The sequence below is a fragment of the Monodon monoceros genome, unplaced genomic scaffold (genome assembly GCF_005190385.1).
Source record: "Monodon monoceros isolate NGI ecotype Baffin Bay Population unplaced genomic scaffold, NGI_Narwhal_1 Super_Scaffold_12, whole genome shotgun sequence".
NCBI lineage: Eukaryota > Metazoa > Chordata > Mammalia > Artiodactyla > Monodontidae > Monodon > Monodon monoceros.
Window position 1 is genome coordinate 113972008 of NW_021703768.1, and position 22068 is coordinate 113994075.

At 41.8% G+C, this 22068-nt stretch overlaps 1 protein-coding gene across 1 annotated transcript; it reads right to left on the reverse strand.

Moving 5' to 3' along the window:
* Nucleotides 1–675: 675 nt before the first annotated feature.
* Nucleotides 676–3259, reverse strand: LOC114893298 (52 kDa repressor of the inhibitor of the protein kinase-like). Its single transcript, XM_029219013.1, is given in 3 exon segments — nt 676–777; nt 1077–1303; nt 1306–3259. Coding segments are annotated over 3 exon segments (2283 nt in total).
* Between the last annotated feature and the right edge of the window lie 18809 nt (nt 3260–22068).

Consider the following 22068-nt stretch of genomic DNA (forward strand, 5'->3'; position numbering starts at 1 on the left):
AAAGATATAGGCTCAATAAAGGAATGTAAACAGCAACAATCAGATGTGGAACAACAATGGCAGGCTCTTCCATTCAAACTTTAACTATAACTTGTTCCTTCAACTTCATTTGATAAAGGCAAAATCTACACTGAAATCCTTGCTTGGTGAGTTCACACGTTTCTCTTACAGTCTGATCATTTTAACAGTCCCGTACAGATTTTTAACAGCATACGTAAAACTCCTACTATTCAAAGGTCAGTCATGAGCTTCATTGTAATGTTTTATAAAATGTATTCCTTCCTCCCATACCTCCTCCTCAAAGTTTATTTCTTCAAAGAACTGATAACTAAGTACCTGACAATTGGATCCACAGTGACAAATGTTATATCTAAAATGACTTAACTAATACAATTTCAAAGTACCATTAGCAGAGATCACACAGAGTGTAACATGGTACTTTCAATGCTATCTTCTGGAAGAATAGTTAGGTCTCCAAAGCATGGGACTTCAAACGGGCCATTTAAACAAGAAGATTATCAATGACTAATGTACTCAATGGGAGGCCTACAGGTCAAGGTATTCGGTGATTAAGTGGCCTACGTACACCTTACAACTTTTCTGTAAGATATTTTCAAATTTCTTACAGATTTTTTCAAATATCAAATATAAGAGAAAGCCTATTTTAAAAGTCTCTTAGGTATTTTCAATGTTTTCTGAATTATCTGTAGGAAGCTCTGACTTACTTGTATAGAGTTTGATATATGTACCCACCATTAAATCCAAATCGTGTTTTAAGTTTATTTATTTATTTATTTATTGCTGTGTTGGGTCTTCGTTTCTGTGCAAGGGCTTTCTCTAGTTGTGGCAAGTGGGGGCCACTCTTCATCGCGGTGTGCGGGCCTCTCACTATCGCGGCCTCTCTTGTTGTGGAGCACAGGCTCCAGACGCGCAGGCTCAGCAGTTGTGGCTCACGGGCCCAGTTGCTCTGCGGCGTGTGGGATCTTCCCAGATCAGGGCTCGAACCCGTGTTCCCTGCATTGGCAGGCAGATTCTCAACGACTGCGCCACCAGGGAAGCCCCAAATCGTGTTTTATATCAAAATTTATGTTAAGCAAAGTCAAGTTACTTGACCTTTGGTCTGTCAAAGTGTTCCTCAGGTATGCTTTGAGACACTTTCGCCCATTTTCATAGTGTTCATTCTCAAACTTCATCACAGGAAGAATACACAGGACCTTCAGCAATGCATAAACATTAGGAAAAAACTTGATGTCTGGCAGATGAAGGGCTTCATAAATAGTGGATGGAAGTTCTATATCTTTCCGTGTTTCCATCTGATTCTCCAACAATGCAGCTCAGCAGAGAGTGTGTCAGGATTAGGTAAATCACTTCCGTACATGTCAGCATGATGCTCCTCTGATGTATTGAATTTAAGCTGTCCCATGACAGAGGGTACCAGAGGTAAGCATTTAAGAGCTTTGAGGTGTTGTTCTGAGAAGATATCTTTCAGTTCCTGAATAATGTGTTCCACTGTTGGAACACTTAGAGTTTCTTTATAGTAACTCTCAGAGGTTAGCTGAGACTCCAGGTTACTGTGCTGAGCTCTGCGAAATTTCCCTGGGAGTTTCATCTGAATATCAAGTTTGGCTGCCAAATTTGTGGCTTCCTCAAACCAAAATTCATGATAAACTTCGATATTTTCCATCACTTTATTTAGTGAATGCAGCACTGCAGTCAAACTACTGGCTGCAAAGAAGACATCAGAAGTTTGCCCCTGAAGATTTTTCCCAAAGGCTCTTGTAAAAGATAGAACATTTTTAAGAACAACAATGGTAACGATGAAATCAAAATCTGTTACTACACTACAGGGTACAAATGCTCGGCCAGCTATACAGTTATTCCATCTAACATTTGTGTCACTATTTATACCATCTAAACATAAAACAAGTGCTTGTAGGAGGTCCACTAAGATTTCAAAAGCATCATGCCTGCGTGTCCACTGAGAATGGCAAATTTCCTTCAGTTCTTTGCCCCTTTCTTCATTGTTCTGAAATAGGACAGAAATTACATTGTCAAGCTCTAAAAGCAGTTGTGGTGATCGATGGATAAAAGAACAAACTTCCTCAATTGTTCCTAACGCGATAGATACTCCCATAACAGGCACTGATTTTGCCAACCACATATTTAAGGCACAGGAAGAGCAGAGCGTGTACATAGCTTGGGGATATTTCTCTAAAAGTCTAGAAGCAACAACTTTCACTTTGGAAGAAAATCCACTGGACACAATGTAAGCCTGGCCACGACAGTACTCCATGTTGAATCCACACTTCTCAGTTATCGTAGTGTGAAATTTCACAGCCAGAATTTCTGCATCAGCTTCATAAGGCAGGAAGCCCACAGATTCCTCTCTCAGGTTGTGAGCTTCGTCAACAAACCTCACCAACACAGGCAGGTGCTCTTCCCCTGCTATGTCCACCACATCGTCAGTGATGATGGAAAAGAAGTGAGAGTCTCTCACTTCCCTGAGGGTTTCTTCCCGGATGCAGCTCTCACAGATCTCTAGCATCTGTTTCTGCTGTGTTTTCGAACAGAACAATGTGTTAACTGCTGTTGTCTCAAAGCGCCTTCTCAGAACCTCTTCACCAGAATTGATCCGGCACTCCAGCAGTGCTTGAAAGTTATCAGGAGTAAAGAGACCTTCTGGGATTTCATCAGCTTCATGTCCATCCAGAGGTGTGTTCTGTTTTCCCGTAAGAATCAAAATTTCAAATAAAGATTTTAAGTATTCTTTGTTTTCCTTCTCTTCGAGGGTTAAAGGTAAAATGTCTTCACCCTGCTCTTCACCCCGTTCTTCTGCACTGGGGTTCTGAGCATTGCTGTTGTTTATTTCCTTATGTTTTCGTTCCTGTTCAGAAGTTTCATCAATTTTTTTCTGTTTCAGTGTCCTGATTTCATCTTCACTCAATTCTTTTATTCGTTTTCTGTGTCTACTGTGTGGATTATTCAAATGGCTGGTAAGATCAAATATTGTTGGTATTGCATTATCTCGAAGAACTGTCCTATAAGGGCTAGTTCTACAGATCATAGACGTCTCAAAGTGTTTGACACACAATCGATAATGTTTATTTAGTTGATCAGGTGTTCTATCTTCTAAATCTGCTCTCGCACAATTCTCCACCCACTTCTGACATCTGGCTGGATCCCGCGGGAACCTGTAAAAGGCCAGGTCCGACTGCGAGCTCTTGCGCGTGCAGTTGGGGGCCGCGCAGAAGTTTGGCATCGTCGTCTGCCCGCCGGCCGGCCCAGCCCTCCCCTCCCCGCCTCCTCAGGGCAGCCCGCCTGTCGGGGCGGGGCCAGGGAGGGGAGCCAGGCCGGCGCGCCGGGGGGAGGGTCCCCAGATTTTTGTTTAAAAGTACTGATATAAATATCCCAGACTATCAATTTGCGGTCACACAATGATGATTTCCTTAGAGAAAATGCTTCTAATTGGACTTTCTGGGTCAAAGATTATTGGCATTTTAGGGGCTTTTTATATATATTATCTAATTACCCTCCAGAAAGAGAATTGGACTTCAGTTTCAGACTTGCAAGCAGTGTGAGCAGCTGTCTGGTCACTGAACCTTTGCCAACACTAAATATTGACCATTGGCACCTTTTCATATCTTTATTGAAGTCATATTAATTAGCTACACTAGAGGATTATAAAATAATAATAGTTACACACTGGCCCCTTCCTAATGCCAGATCCTAAGCTGAACACTTTACACACAAACATTTTCCTTAAAAGTCCCATCCATCCTGGGAGATGGTGTTATTAACATCCCCATCCTTTAGATGAGGATATGAAGACAAGAATGGTTAAGTAACTTGCCTAAACTCTCATAGCTAGTAAGTGGCAAATTTGAAACTAGGATTGTGTGATTTCAAAGTCTGAGTTTTTACTGACGAAACCATCCTGCTTCAATAGCATAAGTTTTTAGATGCTACATAATCTGTCTTAAGTTGATTCCCCAGAAAGGGATTCAGACTTTGAGATCTGTGTGCAGGAGAATTATTGGGGAGTGCTCTTGGGAACAGTCCCTGGGTTCAGGGCAGGGGCAGAGAAGCAAGATGGACAGAGGGAGAAGTTAAATAGCAAAGCAGTTGTGACAAAGGCCTCAGTGAGTTCTGGAGCCAGGGTTGGGGTGGGAGGTGCTTCAGAGCATCCTGCATTGGGGCCAGAAAGCCAGACCTTCATAACCCTGTCATTGAATGTGGGCCTGGCCAGATAGTGACTTAACCCTGGATAAGGCAGCTCCATTTGCACAAAGGCAAGTCCCAGAGAGACTCCGCTGTGTGCTGTCAGGCAGGAATGAGTGCCTTGGTGCTGAGTGGGGGTATTAGCAGCACAGCATACATCCCCTCAGAACTCAAAAACACTTGTTCAGGGGACTGACCTGATGAGTCAAGCATAGGCCCAGAGTCCTGCCCGTCTTTAGTCCTTCTGGGAAAAGTATAGTTTTCTGAGGAATTTTTCCTCCTTTTCTGGGACTAGCTGGGGAGGGTCATTGTCGCAGCTGTATCCAGCTTCAGAATGTTGGTGATGGGGGTGGAGGAAAGAACTGAGGCTGTGGTCAGGAGCCCACTGGTCACTGTTCATTAGCTGGTGATATCACGAAGGGCCTTGTGGGAGACAATTTCTGGTGCCCTGTGCCAGCACCCCTCTTTCACTTCAGGAATCACCTTGCCCCATTTTCAGCTCATATGGTTTTATGGGGCTGGCCCTCTCCCCAGCCCCAGGAATGGGCACAGGACCAAATGCCTCTGGCTACGGTGATTGGTTAAAGAATAAACAGGTGACTTCCCCAGGCTAATGAGAGTCACACCTGGGACTTTGGCTGGAACATTTGGGAAAGAGATTCTCTTTCTACCATAGTTGCTCCAGCCTGGAGTTTCTGGTGGCTATCTTGGCCTTTACTTGGAGAGTACTCATTGGGAGAAAATGGGAGGAAAAAGACACATGGAGGTAGAGACAGAAACAAAGAGATACAGAGACAGAGAGGGACTGATTTCAGTGACATGGTTTTAGCACTTGAATTCAGACAAGCCTGTGGTTATACTTTCCTTATCACCATTCTTCAGACTTTTCAATTACCATAGCAAATAATTTCCTTTTTCTCCCCCTTAAGAAAGTGTGGCTTGGGTTATGGCCTTTGCTTTTGACTGAGTTCTCATGATAAAAGAGATAGCTGAAGGTCTCAAAGCACAGTAAACAGGGCTTCTTGGCCACCAGCGGCAGTTTTGGGGGGGGATTGGTCTAGTATCCTTGAGCATCATAGAAGGCTGTAGTGACCACCACTACAGTGTAGTGACGGCACTTACCTAGGGTCACACAGGTGCTGGAAAATCCAGTCGGAGGACATACCTCTCCCAATGCAGAGAAGGAACTAAATGTACACTGACCTTCCCTAAAATCTTTATGTGATAAATAACACGGGTATTGATGGCTGGTGAGGTGAGATGGGCTGCGTTATGTGCTGAGAGATACAAAGATGAATCAGTCATGAACTCTGGCCTCAAGGGGCTATTCTCAAAGTTTTTTTCTTTTCTTTCTCTTTTTTAAAATAAATTTGTTCATTTATTTTTGGCTGCATTGGGTATTCGTTGCTGCGTGTGGGCTTTCTCTAGTTGCGGTGAGTGGGAGCTACTCTTCGTTGAGGTGCACGGGCTTCTCATTGTGGTGGCTTCTCTTGTTGCGGAGCACGGGCTCTAGCTACGCAGGCTTCAGTAGTTGTGGCACACAGGCTCAGTAGTTGCGGCTCGCGGGCTCTAGAGTGCAGGCTCAGTAGTTGTGGCACACGGGCTTAGTTGCTTTGCAGCACGTGGGATCTTCTGGGATCAGGGCTCGAACCCGTGTCCCCTGCATTGGCAGGTGAATTCTCAACCACGGCACCACCAGGGAAGCCCTCAAAGTTTTTTTCTTAAACTCAACGTATTTGAGGTAGAATTGACAAGATTTGAGTATCAATGGAATGGAGGAGAGGAAAGGGATGATAGAATTAAGAATGACTGTAGCCAAAATGATTAATTAAGGTGGGAAGTAGAGGAGAATCTGATTAACTGAATTCTGGTTCACCGAGTCTTACTCACTGTAGGAAGAGCCATGAGCCATGCAGTTTTCTTCCCTTCTTCCCTCCCTTCCTCCCTCCTTTTTCCCCTTCCTTCCCTTCCCTTTCCTTCCTCCCTCCCTCCCTCCCTTCTTCCCTTCCCTTTCTTATGCCAGAGGTAGATATTCATGAAGTATGAGAGGCCAGAATTGGGAGTGCAACATGTAACAATTAAATGACAGTGTCATAAAACTATCACTCTGCTAGATTCCAGGAATAAAATAGGATGTATTTGTACTGATTTAAAGTTATCTATGTTTATTTGCTTTTCTACCACTTGCTATTTTGAATGAAAGAATTATTTAATGTGTCAAAGATTATTTTCCTTAATACATGCCTCCTTATTTATCACTCTACTTCATCTCCTCTCTTTTTTTTCTTTTTTTAATTTATTTTATTTATTTATTTTTGGCTGTGTTGGGTCTTCGTTGCTGCGCATGGGCTTTCTCTAGTTGCGGCGAGCAGGGGCTACTCTTCGTTGCGGTGCACAGGCTTCTCATTGCAGTGGCTTCTCCTGTTGCAGAGCACAGGCTCCAGGCACACGGGCCTCAGTAGTTGCGTCACTCAGGCTCAGTAGCTGTGGCACACGGGCTCTAGAGCGCAGGCTCAGTAGTTGTGGCGCACGGGCTTAGTAGCTCCGCGGCATGTGGGATCTTCCCAGACCAGGTATTGAACCCGTGTCCCCTGCATTGGCAGGCGGATTCCCAACCACTGCACCACCAGGGAAGCCGTATCTCCTCTCTTTTTTCCTGTTCCCTCTTACTAAAAGCCAAACGTTGATAAGAAAGTAAAAGAAAATACAGAAGTTGTGTCTAAATAAACTTAAATTGTGTTCATTTTCCCCCATTTTTCAAATTGTCCAATTTCATCAGACAATGACCTCAGTCTAGCCTAGAATAATAAAGGCAATTATCAGCTACTCTGCTGCATGAATAAGCCCTAATTTTGCTTTGCCAAGCATTCCATTAACTGTTTGCTGGATTCTTCTGTTTTTCTTCTTTGTGTCGGAATCAAGGCAAGCATCCCAAGCCAAGTTAGCCATACTGCAGACTGGAAGTAAGTGGAGAGCCAAACAAGGAAAACAGACTCAGGGACGATTAATTTTCCCTGAACGAGAAACAACCTACTCTGATCAGAGAAGACCAGTGTCACTTAACATATGACCAACTACTGTCCACGGAATGAATTACCATGGTAACCCAGGGCTGCAGAGCACAAAACTTCTGGATCAACCCCATTCTGTGCTCATTGGTCACATCTCGTGCCTTCTGACTCTTATTGAATATCTACTGTGTATAAAGCATGTGATGAACTTCATCATTACTAAATAGAATTTGGACAAAGCCCAACCCCCCTTTCCAATACAGAATGTACCTTAGGAATAAGATTGAGCAGAAATATAATTCCATTCCATGCCCAGAGACTATACGGGTATCCACTTGAGGTGGGACGATACACATTAGGCTTAGTCCTGATGCTCCAGGCAGGCCCATTTCAGCTCACTCTCAGGGCTGAATCCAAAGTACTAGGGTGGATACAGTCATGTGTCAAACTGACTACACAGCCAGAGAAAACACTGGAGAATAACGGAGCTGAAAGCATCTTTCCAAGTCAGGGCTTACACTCTCCACAGATAGACCTAAATCAGTCTGTCTTTTGACTGTGGAATTGGAAAGGATCCTTAAATTGGACTGATGTCGGTGAAGCTCAGAAAAGCTGGAAGAGAATAGAATGACACTTGGCAAATAATAACTTTACCTTCAGGGAAATCCACAAAGCTTACTGGTTGTCAGAAATTCCCACAAGGAGCTCTCGCCCTGCAGGAGTCTTGCCAATTACAAAAATTCAAAGCCTCTTGAGGAGTCACTGTTAGCCTGGCACTCTGCCAAAAGCTTTGTAAGAGTTAGTTCACTTAAATCATCCAGTGAGTCCATGGTATAGTTTTTAATTAATCTGGGAAAACTGAGGCTCCAAGCGGTTAATTAATTTGACTAGAATCACAAACTACAAGGTGGTAGAACCAAAGTAGTCTGACCCCAGATAAGCCTATGCTCTTATCAGCTCTGCTTTGCTGACTCAATGCCCAGCTTCTTTACCTGGCAAGGAAAACTATGGAAAACTGTGTATAGGGACTGTAGGGACCACACAGAAACATCTTACTTGGGCTGTCCTCTAATATTGTTCCCTCTGCTTTGCCAGCATGTAAATGAGAGACTAACCTGGCTGAACCATGCCCTTGTGTCATTTGTGGAAATGTAGTAAAAGGCGTTTGTTCCCTGCTATTCGCTAATCTAAACAGGGATTGATTTGATTTATTTCTAAATAGTTTTACAAATTAATTTGGAGGCAGTATGCTGTAGTGGTAAAGAGCACAGCCTTAGGAATAAGCCTGCCTGGGATCAGTATCATCTCTGCGTCTTACAGCTAACCTACCTGACCCTCAGATCCTTTATCTGTAGAATAAAGGTGATCATGGTTCTTACTTTGGACGATTATTATGAAAATTAAAATAAAGTACTTAGAAGTGTTCTGAGCACAGAGTTAGCCCTCAGAATTAGATATTAGAATTATTTCTCCGCTTGCTGTTTTCAGAAAGTAAGTTACATTCCCAAAACCTCTTCCCTAGAAATCTTGCAGCCAGGTGTGCTTTAGAATTCACAATTTGGGGGATTTTAGAAAGGTAACAGGGTGTCTGTACTGTATATGCTTTATGATGTAGCTTCCTCGGTGGGGCCTGGGACAGCACACAATGATCAAATGCAGGAATATTTCTTCAGCAAAATGTATAACTTCTTACTCTCAGTGGGATAAGTAGAGATGATAAGAAGTCTCATGTCTTTTGTGGCAAGTGAGTTTGCCAGTGACTACAAATAAGTAAATAAATAAATGGGCTTGTTTTCAGAACTCTTTGCCTTTCAGAATTGTGGACAAGAGACTGTAGATGTTAACTACAGGACAGGAGTTTCACTAGGCATCCAATTCTACTCCCAGCTTCAGCCATCTCCTCCCTGAAATGGATCCCCCATCAGCACTTCCTGGACTCACTTTCATGTCCAGGTACAGAAAGGACAACTCCCGGTCACTTCCTATTGGTACCGCAGGCCTGACTTGTTTTCTTTCCCATCAGACCTGCTCCTCCTCCCATATTTCCTCTCTTTATTAGCAGCATCTCAGATTCCAGTCCCCTTGGAATCCCACCTCTCCAGCCAGTCGGCTGCAGTGCCCTGCTGCTGGTGCTCTCCTGCTCTCCCAAAGTCTCTCCCCCATCGTCTGGCTGGAACCTCTCTCCCTCACTGGTTGTCCCAGCCTGGCCATCAGACACAGGCTGCTGGGTCAGTCTCCCCACGGTGCCGCTCACATCCTGGTCCTCCACATTTGAAGATCCCTCTTGCTTTCAGGAGAGTCCTAGCTCGCCAGCCAGCTCTTAAGGGTCTGTGGAACCTCTTCTTAACTTCTCTTTCCAGTCTCGCCTGCCTTTGCTCCACCACACCTGTGGACTTGCTGTTTGTCCCACAACCCATGCAGCTGTCTCTGTGTGTTGGTGTGTCCTCATACTGAGCCTAATTTACCCTTCCTTGTCTCTACCTTTTGAAACCTTACTCAAGCCATTTGCTGCCTCTTCCTTGAAGACTGTTTTGATTGCTCCAGCGGGAAGTGTTCCCCTCCCACCACCCCATCGTCCTTTCCTTGTTGCTTCCCTCATTCTCCAGTTGCTCTGTCCATCTTGCTGTCTGTAGGGAGGCTGCATAGCATCATGGTCAGGAGTCCAGGCATTACATACCTCATCAGGTTGTTTTTAGCACATTTACTGCTTTGCTGTGTGTAAAGGAAACCATTTAGCAGAGTGCCTTGGGGACAGCGAGTACTCTTATCAGTGTTTGATATTTTTGTTGTTGTTGTTTTTCTTATTCTGTACGTTATACCATGAGTGCCCTCGTGGAAGAAACATGTCTAGTTCATTGTTCAAATCCTCTTCAGTGCTTTTCATAATCTCTCACACACCATGGGTAAAATGAACATTTGTCAAATGGAATTCTTATACCTTCATACTCTTCCTTTTTAATATTCAACTCACCTACAGCCCTTTTTGGAGTGAAGGTCTCAGAAGCTCAAAAGAATGAAAAGGTCGAGCCAAAGTGAGAAGATTGTGTTCTTTTGTGTGTGTGTGTGTGTATTTTTAGTATTTATCTGTATGTATAGTATTTTAGTATACTTTAGTATATATTTGTATATGTAGTATTTGTATTTAAATACACAAGAGTCATAGGGACTATATCCATTTCTTTGAATGGCTCAACCTAAAAAAAATCTGGAAAATTCTATATCCATCAGTGCTCGTGAGGAATAGCGTATGAAGAATGAATGAGAAATAAATCAGTTTAGGGTATGAGAAGAGGACCACCTGGCAGAGGCAACGGGAAGCTTCATTAAAGTCTGTTAAACCCCAGCTACTAGGTCAATAACAGAGGGATTTGTTTTGAGCTCTGTAAAACTGTAAGTATGTTTAATTGCACTGTGTAATCCAGGCAAACCGTTGACCCTTCTCAGATGCTCTGCTGTCAATCCAGCTGCTGTGCCAGCTGTTTCCTTTCGTCCCAAAGCCGCTCCCCCCGGTTCAAGTGAGCCAAGGCAGCCAAGGAGATAAAAGCCTTTCCTCTCACTGGAACTGGATGCCTGTGTGACAGACCATCTGCCACAGTCCTGCAGTATCTGATCAGATCCCCCTCTGCCGTGGCTGTGGGAGGGGCAGCCGGGGAGTTGAGAGCAGAGGCATCATAGAGACCAAAACAGAAAAACTGTATCTAGTCCAAGTCATCAGATCAAAAGGGAAAGGCATGCTTTACAAACAGAGGGCTTTTAAGCGTATGGTTGAGTTGCAGTGTGAGCAAAGAGAGTCTGCCTTTCATCCACCATCTCCAGCCCTGGAGGTAGGTGGGCACTGCCAGGACCCTCCTCAGGATTCCAGGTTGGACACAGTTGGGGCCTAAACATGCCATCCTGAGTGTGTGTGGCTTTTGCTTGGTTTTTTCTCCACACATAATCCATTCTTAAGAGCACCCCACTTTCCTCTGGGGAATTATCACATTCCATAGTGTGCAGTCATGATGTGGTAGTAAATCCAGGGCACGTGTCCCCCAATTTGCAGTTGAATATTCCATGCCAAACCCTTCAGCCTTTACTTAGATCCTGCAAGTGTCCCCATTGCCTTCTAGAAAATTCTCTTTCTGCTGAATTTTCTAAATAAGTTTCTATGGCTTTTAATCAAGGACCCAAACTCAGACCCTGTCTGATTGATGGGCATCTGAAAAGGGATTTTTGATTGGGGCCTTTCTACAAACACCATTTCCATTCCTTCTAGTCCTTCTCCAGAAGGCTTCCAGGCTTAAGGGAACATTCCCCAGAGGAGAAGAAAGAAACAAAAGACTTCCATAAACAAGTAATCCAGGGAGCCGGCTGTGGGCAGCATGGACAGCAGGGTTGCACTCACTCAGCGTCTCCGGAGCAGCTCACGCTAGCTGGACCCTGCAGGAAGGTGTGGGCTGAGCTGATCAGCTCATTGAAGCCCCACCCAGCTAAGCATCCAAACTGAGTTTATGCTCTTTGGTTGAAAACCTTTTCTAAAATTTACTGATATGTTTTACATTTCTGTATCAAGCTCTAATGCAGCGGTGCCCTCAGTGCCCATTTCTTGGGCCCCCTGGAGATGTTTGCCTCTGTACTAATTGCCGTGCTACTTGAGTGCCTCTGTAATTTTTAGTGTTCTCCCCCTCCCCACTTCCTTATTTTGAGTAGTTTTCTCTCACTTCTCACCACTAAACGTGTCTGCACACTGTATCACTCTTCTAATTTTCTATCAGCTTTGAAACCAAAACGTCAGGCTGGTTAGAACTAAGTGTAAAGCAGAGTGAAGGCTTTGGTTGTGAGTAAAATGCATCTCAGCACATGGGCTTTGTGACGTCACCTTTCCTCCTATAAGAGGAGTTTTCTCTTGTATTCTGAAATGATATGATTGTCAGAGCTGAACTCCAGACACAAGAGATGTTTCTGTGCTCAGAAACCAATTTTATTTCTCTCAGATTTGACTGAACTTCCTCAGCTGCTTTTCCTCCTCCAATGGACTGTTAATCATCTTGACGGAAATCAGTAGAAATCACTGAGTTCTTACAGGCTGCTCTTGATGAGATGTTTACATCAGAGTCCACTCTTGTCAGAGAGGAGACATGAAAGATGGATCAGGTAGCTTTTGTTGCATAACAAGCCACTCTGAAACCTAAAAGTTTAGAATGACGATCTTTGTCTGTTCGTCTGTGATTCTCTGGTTCAGAAATCAGGCTCAGCTGGGGTGGCGTGTTCCTGCCCCACTTGATGTCACTTGGCGACTTTAGCTAGGACACCGGGGATGGTTGGGAAGGCTGGTTCTCTCTCACCTCATGGTCTCATCCTCCAGGAGGCCAGGTGGCCAGCTTGAGCTTCTTCCCGTGGATGCTGGGTTACAAGATGGTGAGGATGGAAGCTATGACAGTGGGCTCAGAAGTCCCACAGTGTCACCTCAGCCATATTTTGTTGGTTGAAGCAAGTCACAAGACTGGTCTACACTCAAGGAGTAGAGAAATAGACTCCATCTCTTGATGGGAAAAGGTGCAAAGATTTGTGATCATTTTCAATCTATAGCAGCAGGAACCCCCAAACTCATCATTTTATAAAGGACCAATAAGGCATAAACTCTTCTGATTCCAAAATAATCATCTTTCCCTGGCCTTGTCCAACCTTTTGTTATCTGATTAGTGCTTGTGAATTAACAGATTGCTTTCATGTTCTGTATTTCATTTATCTACAGGACAAACTTTTGAAGTGTGTCATTTCCTGTTTTGAGGTCAAGGATTAGAAGCCCAGAGGAGTTAATGACTCAGGGTCCCACAGCTATGAAACAGGGGCACCCCAAGTCCTGTGCTTGTCCCCTGTGCTCTTCTTATGAGGAATTCCATTTATTTCAAGAGGTCGATCTGCTTATTTAGTATCACGTTTGAGATCAGATTGAAGCTGGTTCTGCCCCTGGTTCAGGGGGCAGATTGCTGGTTCAGGGCTACCACTGACTCATGGGAGATGAGCACACATTCGTCTGGGATGCACTTCTCCCTAACCACAGAGTTGTGCTTACAGATACCACATGTGCTTTCAGTGGCCTCTTTTACACCAGCAACTAGATCGGCTGCACTGCAAGTAGAAGTATTGGTATGTACAGCTGGTACTCCTCAGAAGAGCAGGACTAATAGTCATATCACTATAAAATGATAGCAGCAGACTGGGAACTTTTATGACTTCTAAGCATATATAGTGAAATTCTTTAAACCTGTTGCCTTCAGAAATCTATAGCATCTAGCTATCCTATTAAATGAGGTATGCATGCCATGGTTCTCTAGCACAAATGAAGTTTTGAATTCAGCTGGAAACATGTTTGAGCTGTTAAATAGTCATCTTAAAAAAAAAAAAGGAACGTTCTACCCAACCTGCCTGAGAATCTTGAAAATTTACTAAGGGGATGCTTTAAAAACGAAATGTGAATAAATTAAATCATCGAACAGAACCTCCACACTGGACAGAAAGTTCAAGGATACAAAGAGGGATCAGAGATCCTTATTGCCAACTGTGAAGGAATGTCAGCCTTAAAATGACTACAGTGATACATTATTTATTTACCTACTGCATTTCTATGCTTCCTCTAGTTTTTCATTTCAGATGCCAAGGAATCTGAGGCAGGGTTCTTGGAAAGTCACTTAATTTCTGTACCTTGTGACACTTAGCGGTATGCTGTCATTGATGCTGCTTTTGAAGCTTCACATTTTTATTATATGGAGGATTCTTACTTGTAATTCCTTTCTTTATTCCCAGTTCTGTGAGAGAGTCAGGGCAATTTCTCCATCTGAGTGAGGAAGCCGAGACTATGAGGCTATTCTAAAATCACAAATTTAGTTAAGTCAAAAGTGAAGCTAAAACCCCTGTTATAATTCCTTCCACCTGTCATATTGCTGGCTTTTAAAAATATGTAATAGTCTATGGATTGTTTTCCGAACATCAAATAAATAAATGCACAAATAAATAAAAGTCTAAACAAAAAAATACAAATTATTTAAGATCCCACCACCTAGAAATAACCACTGTCATTCTGTCATTGGCTGGCTCTTTTTTCTTGTCTTTAGTATTACTGGAATTATATGTGTATACAGATTTTTATCATGATTTTTGTTGTTTGGCTTGTTTTGCTTAAACTTAGATCAGGAGTATTTTTCAATGCTATTATAAAATCTTTGGAAATATAACTATGAAATGCAGTGATACCATGTCATATGCATATTCCATAATCATTTAATCAGTGCCCTGTTGTCTGACATTATCATGGATACTATCTTGTTTTTAATCTAGTACATAACAATGGAATGAAAAAGGTTATGTATAAATTTTCTTTTATATTTCTGGCTTTTTCCTTAGGACATATTCTTATGGGACTGTAGGGTCAAAAGCCGTTACGTTTTTTAAGGCACTTGACATTTCTTAACTATTAAATCTCCCCCATTAAATTCAGGCGCAACTCAGACTGTGAAAGACAACTTCTCAATAGCGAGCACCAGGGTTCGCTCTACTGAAAATTCTCTTCTAGGAGAGGCAGGAACATATTCGATGGACAGTGGCTTGGTCTTACAAATTAGACCCTACACAGAGATTGGTAATAATTTCTTTAATGGGCTTTGCTGTCTTACTTTTGCTCTCTGTGTCCCTGTTCTAAGATTCTGCTATAACTTCTACAAAATTCTCCACTATGAGATTAAAAAGTGGGAGTGAGAGGAATAATTAAAGTGTGGAAATCTGGTGAGAAGGCTGTGTTGTAGTTATCCTGGGCCTGCTCTCCTTTGCATCTATTCCTTCTGCCTGGAATGCTCAGTACAACCTTTTCGTTCAGTTACTTCAACTCATCTTCAAATAATCAGCCTAGTCCTTGCTTCCTCTGGGAAGCTTACTCTGTCCTCCTCCCCATTAAATCTCACTATAATGGCTTCGTAGTACTTACTGCCTAACTGTGGTATTTATCACATTTTAAACTTTACATTTATTTGAAGACTTGTTTGGTTAGTATCTGCCTCACCTACTAGATTGTGAATTTCAGTCACATCTGATTTTTGCACATTATTGTATCTTCAGTACTTGGCATGTAAAGGTTCAATAAATATTCGTTCACTTAATAAATGATTGAGTGAATGGATGAGTGAATACAAGGCTATATAAGTATCAAAATAGAAGAAGTCAGGGGTCAGGGAAAGTAGGGAGCAAGGAGGTGAGTGTGGTTCCAAAAGGGCAATATGAGGGATCCTTATGGTGATGGAAATATTCCCTAGCTTGACTGGGTCAGTGTCCATACCCTGACTTGGCAAGGCGTGGGTAAAGTGTAGAAGGGATCTCTCAACCGCATGTGAATCTACAGTTATTTCAAAATAAGGTTTAATTTAAAAAACAGAAGTGATGTTCAATCTGTGGAAGTTGGCCTAAAACACTTTTCTGTACACTGAGTTAAAAGGTGAGGAAAGCTCCAAACTACTTAACATGGTTGCTGGTGGACTTGTCCACTACATGATGAGTATAAGAATGTTGGAGGAGCTGTTTCTGTCACTATGCTCCTACTATAAATGTTTGGCTGGAGAAAACCCAGATGTACATTTTCTGAGACATACAGAGGGTATCAAATGGGAATGGAATGTTTAAGAGCTCTATCTTGTAAGGAGTAAAGAGCGGCCTTTTTGAGGATGCTAAACCATCTGAAGTCATGGTCTGGCTTTTCTAGCACTGTAACATATGAGCATGCCATTCAGTACTATCTTTATATATCCTGCAGGAAAATATCTTCTCCTCATGCTTTTTCTGGTACTGATTTATAAGTTTATGATGGAAGTGACTGTTACTAAGCCCTGGTCAGAATGTTGCCTGGGATCTACAAAAGCCAAGGTGTTTGCCGTTGGTTTACAGAGCAGAGAGAACTTTCAAGATGTCAGTGGTAGCTGAGCTCTGTTCCCTAAGGAGGGAAAAATTTATTGCAAAAATCCTTTACTTAGTGAGAAAGTAATTTGGCGTCAGATAAAATAGGAGGGAGACCTTATCAATATTAGGGTCATATCAAGAGCTCATCTTTTGATCTTTCTTTAACATATATATGTATATATTTTTAATGTTCTTTCCTTATAAACACATTAGGCTTTTCTTTCTCTTCAGATTTGTTATAGTAGTTGTGGGAGAATTCCCTTTAGATTTGGTCAGTGTCTGGTTAGTATATAAATGTGCATGTTTCTTTTCTAAAGGACAAAGAAAATTTTGTCTTCAGTTCTTATAAACTACATTTCAAAGGCAAAATTTATTTGTATTTCTTATACAGTTCTTTGAGTATTTAAAAAATTTTTCTCCCAACTCATACCCTGCCTCTTCCTTTCTTCTGTTTTCTCTGATTACTATCCTCCCATAGAATTTGCAGAACAAAATAACTCTGCAGTAAATAGGTTGTAACTGCTCAGTAATTGCAAGCACAGTGCTTGAGTGCTTCACGCAATGGGTTGGTACAAAAACAGGACCCCTTCAGGTCATCTCTGCTGGAGATACTTATCATCAGAGAGATGCAAATACAGTCATCTGGAAAATGCTTTTTTAAAAATTAATTCAAAGGATGTTGGGTAAGAGTGGCCAAAATCTCATGATCCACAAAGCTGCTAGCAATGAGAATAACGGAATACAGAACACACAGAAGCAGCACTCGATTGATGCTAAAATGAAGGAAGGTTTTTGGGAAGGAGGCTGAAGAGCACAGGGTAAGTCAGTTCTTGTTTGACAATCTGATTACTAAGAAATAAGAGAGAGTAAACAGCCTACTGGATTAAAGGTCTGGTGGGAACCAGTAAGCTGCTCTCTGAGCACAGTTGCCAGGGTGATAATAAAACCATTGAGATGTGCAGAGAGATGGACATGGATCTTCTAGCAGGAGAAACAGCAAGGAAAATGGAAGTGGGCGTTGGCAAATATTTTCCTGCAAACTTGCAGAAGCTCTGTTCTTTGCAACTAATGGGTAAGGTGTTAGTCTTTATAAAGCTGCACTCAAGGCAAATTTTATTTTCCTTGTATAATGAGGTATCGTAAAAGATGTTACTGGAAAACAAAACATCACTGAGAAAATGACTTGAAAAACTTGAGGTGGGTAAGACTTTAGAGATAAGTTATCTACACTTTTCTTGAAAATCTCTGGAATTAATGATGCTAAGTCCACAGTACCAAATATCTAGAATGACTATAGGTCAGTTGAGTTATCCAGTCTGAGAATAAAGGAAATCAGAAAATAGTTTGAGATGAATGAAAATGAAAACACAACATACCAAAACTTACAGGCTGCAGTTAAAGCAGTACTTATGGGGAAATGTATAGCCGTTGATGACTGTAGTTTTAAAAAAGGATATAGATATCAAATTAGTAACCTAAACTTTCATCTTAAGAAACTAGGAAATGAAGAGCAATGTAACTCAAAGCAGCAAGTAAGATTAGAGCAGAAATAGATTAAAGAGCAAATAGAAAAATGATAGAGGAAGTCATTCAATAAATATAGTTGAGCATGTTTATGTGCCAGGCATTGTACTAGGTATAGCTAACACCGTGTCTTTCTTATCCCCTTGTCTGTGGGTTCCTCATGGGAAAGAGTTTGAGTGAATCGCCTTTGTGACCTCTGCAGTGGTTTTTAGGTAGTACTCAATGAATGTGGCCCATCTGACTGAAAGATTAGTACTCGCTCATCCTTATTTCTATCAACAATACTCAGAGGTTGCTACAGTTCATCATGCCTGTTTGTGTAATAATATCACTAGCTAGAAATTACTGAATACTTTCCAAGAGACAGACTCTACCTTAATCACTGATGTTCACAGAAATTTTGAAAAAAGTATGAATATCAGCCCTTTTTATAAATGAGGAAACAATGTTGAATTGTAGGTCACAGATAGTAATATGTGGTAGAGATGAGATTTGAGCTGAAGCCTGCAGTACTCTTCCCACCACACCATGGTGAGTACTAAAGGAAAGTGTCACTTGAATTGGACCGAATATTATGGAAAACAAGGTACTAAGGATTCCATGTCCCAGGGTGCTAAACGACATGACCTCTGAGAACAGCTGCCCAGGTAGGCACAGCTGTCCAAGAGGGGTGCCTGGGAATGTCGTCCTACGGTAGCTGCTGCCTTTCATGGAAAGTGAGCTTTCAGATTTCAATGCTGAGAGCTATGTAAGGCCTTCCAAAATTGATTTTTTTCCTATGATGGCTTTTGTACTCTTTAGCAACCCAGGCTTATTTTTTGATTGAACTAGACCCTAGTAATTTCCAGACTAAATGGATTTCAGAAGTTCCAAAAGGCTGAACTGTTTGAAAACTACACAGCCTACATGTGGCCACAGAGGGAATCTTCCTCTTGAGCCAACTGCATTCTGAATATTGAAATGTCATTTTTACAGCTAATGCAGTTTTTCCAGATGGATTCTTTTTCAGATTTGGTCGACATTACCAGAAACATAAGTTCTTGTTATTAAAAAAAACCCCATTTCTTTGAGTTTGAAATAAATCAAAGTTAGAAATAGTGTTCTGTGAGTGGAAATGTGAATTAAGATGCCTCTAATGTCCCTTGTTCCTGATGCAGTTTTCCCTGAGAATGTTGTCAGCAATGCACTGTGATTGTGTTGAGAAGGAAAAAGAGCTACTTTATAAGGCTTAGTAATCTCCCCAGAATTAATTCCATAAGGGACAGTCAGTGCATCCATTTTGGCTAATAACCACAGTATATGGTAGTTATCCGAAGTAAGCATACTTTCCACCTGGAAGACAAATTTGAAAGCTAAATTCTTGATTTTATCTTGGAGATGTCTAATTTTGTGGTGCCCCTGTGATTTAATTATCAAGCGTTTGTGTTGCAAAGTTTTGTTTTTAACTTCTTAATTGAGGCATAACATGTATATAGTTAAGCATATAAATCTTCTGTGAACAATCCAGTAAATGTTTCCATATGTATACATCTGTGTAACCACCATCAAGATCAAGATACAGAACATTTCCAGCACCTCCAGAAAGCTCCACTGTGCCGCCTTTTAGCCAATAACCTCTTCAGAGGTAACCGTATTCTAACTTCTATCACTATATATTTGTTTTGCCTGTCCTTAAGCTTTGTAACCATGGAATCATGAGTGTGTATTCCTTTGTTTCCGGTTTGTTTTGTTCAACATTATTTCTGTGAGATTCATCCATGTTGCATGTAACACTAGTTTATTCTATTTTGTTCTGTGTAGTATTCCATTGTACCACATTTCCTTTTAAGGATCATAGCCAAGATGACCATAAATTTACTCAGTGTGATAGGCAAAGAACCTATCTGTCACTGCTAGAGGAAGATACATTAAATTTTTTAAAATCCTATGGTCTTATCTCACCCTACAGAGAGAGACAGAGAGAGAGAGTGAGCAAGAGAGAACATCATCTAGCCAGAAAAGCTTCATCTCACATCGGCAGACAAGTCAGCCCTTTATTGGGTCTGAGCAGTTTCACTTTTCAACTGCCTCTACAATGGTTTGCAATATTCAGGGATTCCTAATAAGAAGGTAGTATTGTTAATTGACAAGCGTGGAAGAAAATATTGCCTTTTTGGTTCATAATCAGTAAAGCGTATTTAGTCATTGAAACATCATTGGAAGCTTCAAGAAGAGGCAGTTTCCAGGAGCAGTACACTTGGGACACGCGTTGATGGTGTGGAAGCCTGAGTCATGTTGACACTCAGTAGAGATCAGTACGTGGAATGTACTCAGTACGCTCAATACGTGAGCATATGAGGACCAGGAAGAAATGGGCTCTATAGGTAGAGCCCATAGACATGAAAGAGCAGAACAAAGTGAGATGGGTGAAGAGGTTTAATGGAATAAAACCTGAGACTGGGGTGATTTTTATATAGAACTATGATAGTATGGTGTATCTGAACACATATCACAGTTACAAGGGGGTGGAGATGAATAGAGAAATGGGAGCCTAGATCGTCTTCTAGCATTTGAGACTGTTTTATGATCTTGTAGGGGAGTGAGGCATTCTGAGGTCATTACAGCATAAAGTGTACAAAACTCCAGACCTTATTAGTGCATTGTCTTGAGCCAGCCATCCTGATAGTCATGGTAACTAGAAGCAGAGAGGCATTTGATAAAATAGTAAAAAAGGAGAATGATGTAGAATTCATATATCATGAAAGAAAGAGCTTGAGGTGAGAACATAACTTATAAACTCTTTCAGCTTCACCATTCCAGTTATATCATTAAAATAAATATGTATTTTGTCTACAATTCATTCATTCATTCAATTAGTTTTTGTTGAGCTCCTCCCATGTGCCAGGATACGGGAAGAGACTTATAGGTACCAATGCCCATTGTCAATGACCACACTCTGACTCAGCATCTTAGCTATTTTCCAAGGACATTTTATCCTACAGCTGTTTTTGCTGCCTGTACTTTCAAATCTGTGACTATATTTACAGTTTTCTTTTTGCCTTTGACATTTGCACTTCTCACCTCAATGCTTCAGTAACTCTCCATGCCCATTACATATCCTGCAGCTAATAGCTACGCTGCTTACCTAAGAAAAATAAAAGAAAAATAAAAGAACCTTGAGTTGAGAATTTGTTGAGAACTACGAGCCAAAAGCTCCTACATCCTGACTATGCATTTTCTGAGCATGGTTTACAAAGGAGAAGCATCTGGGTTTGCTTGGGTGTGGACAGAAGGCATCTGCTGATACTTGGGGTGTCTATAATGAAGTTCCTTCACTGTCAGGTACCCCTACTATAAGAGGGAGGGGAATTTGTTTTTCTTCATCCTTTAGCTTCAGATGGTCTGGGAAATGTATCTATTGTGCAAGTTGCTCAGTGCTCAGGACAGGAAATTCAATAAGAAATGTCATTCAGATGCTGAATTGCATTCATTTTGGGTTGAGAAAGAAGGTCCAAGGAGGAGGAATGGAGAAGATATAATGGACTGATAAAACAAATCTGGAAGGAGAGAAAACATTTGACCCTAGCTGAGGTTACAATATTACAACAGGACTCTTGTTTTTTGAGCACTTACTACTTGTCAGACCCTGTGCAGCTCCCAGGGCTTGCAGTATCTGATTTAAGCTTTCTGGCAATCTGACCAGGTATCTACTATTAATTTTATCATATTAAGAGAGGAGACTGAAAATCAGATACTTTCTGTAGATCACAGAGCTTATACACAGCAGATCTGGGATTTGAACTCTGGCCTGGGTGACCCCAGAAGCCATGAATTTAACCAAGTGGCATGCTGTCCGCATCTCTATATGTAGGTTGAGATAAGGGAAGCGGTATAGGACAGAATGCTTTTCATTAGGAGGTGAAGGTAATCAGAGGCAGAGGTACCTGCATGTTTGGAGACAGAGAATTGGAAGGATGGATCCTCAAGTTTTATAAAAACTTGCAGGCTCTCTGCAAACCTCCGAATACTCTAGTGCATCAGGTAGCTCTATACTTGGAGGGGTGGGTATCACTGCCAGTCAAGCCTGGATATGTCCTTCTATACGGAAACCTGATTTTCTTGTCTTCGTTCATCAACCACTCTGAAGCTAAACCAGGACCTCCACAGCTGGAAAAGCTCGCTAGCCTTCTACGAGCTCTCTCCTTATGATGTCTCATCTGCATCTCACCATGCTGCTGTGAAGTATGATGCAGATGTAATTACTCCATTTTCATAGATGAGGAGTCTGAGCCATAGGAAACTGCATGGAATTGGACTAGCTGGGTCCCTGCCCCCTCCCCATTCTCCAGGCTGGTTCAGTTGTTTGTGCTTCAGTCTGTGTAACCCTGCCAAAGAACCAGTGCCAATGCTTGTC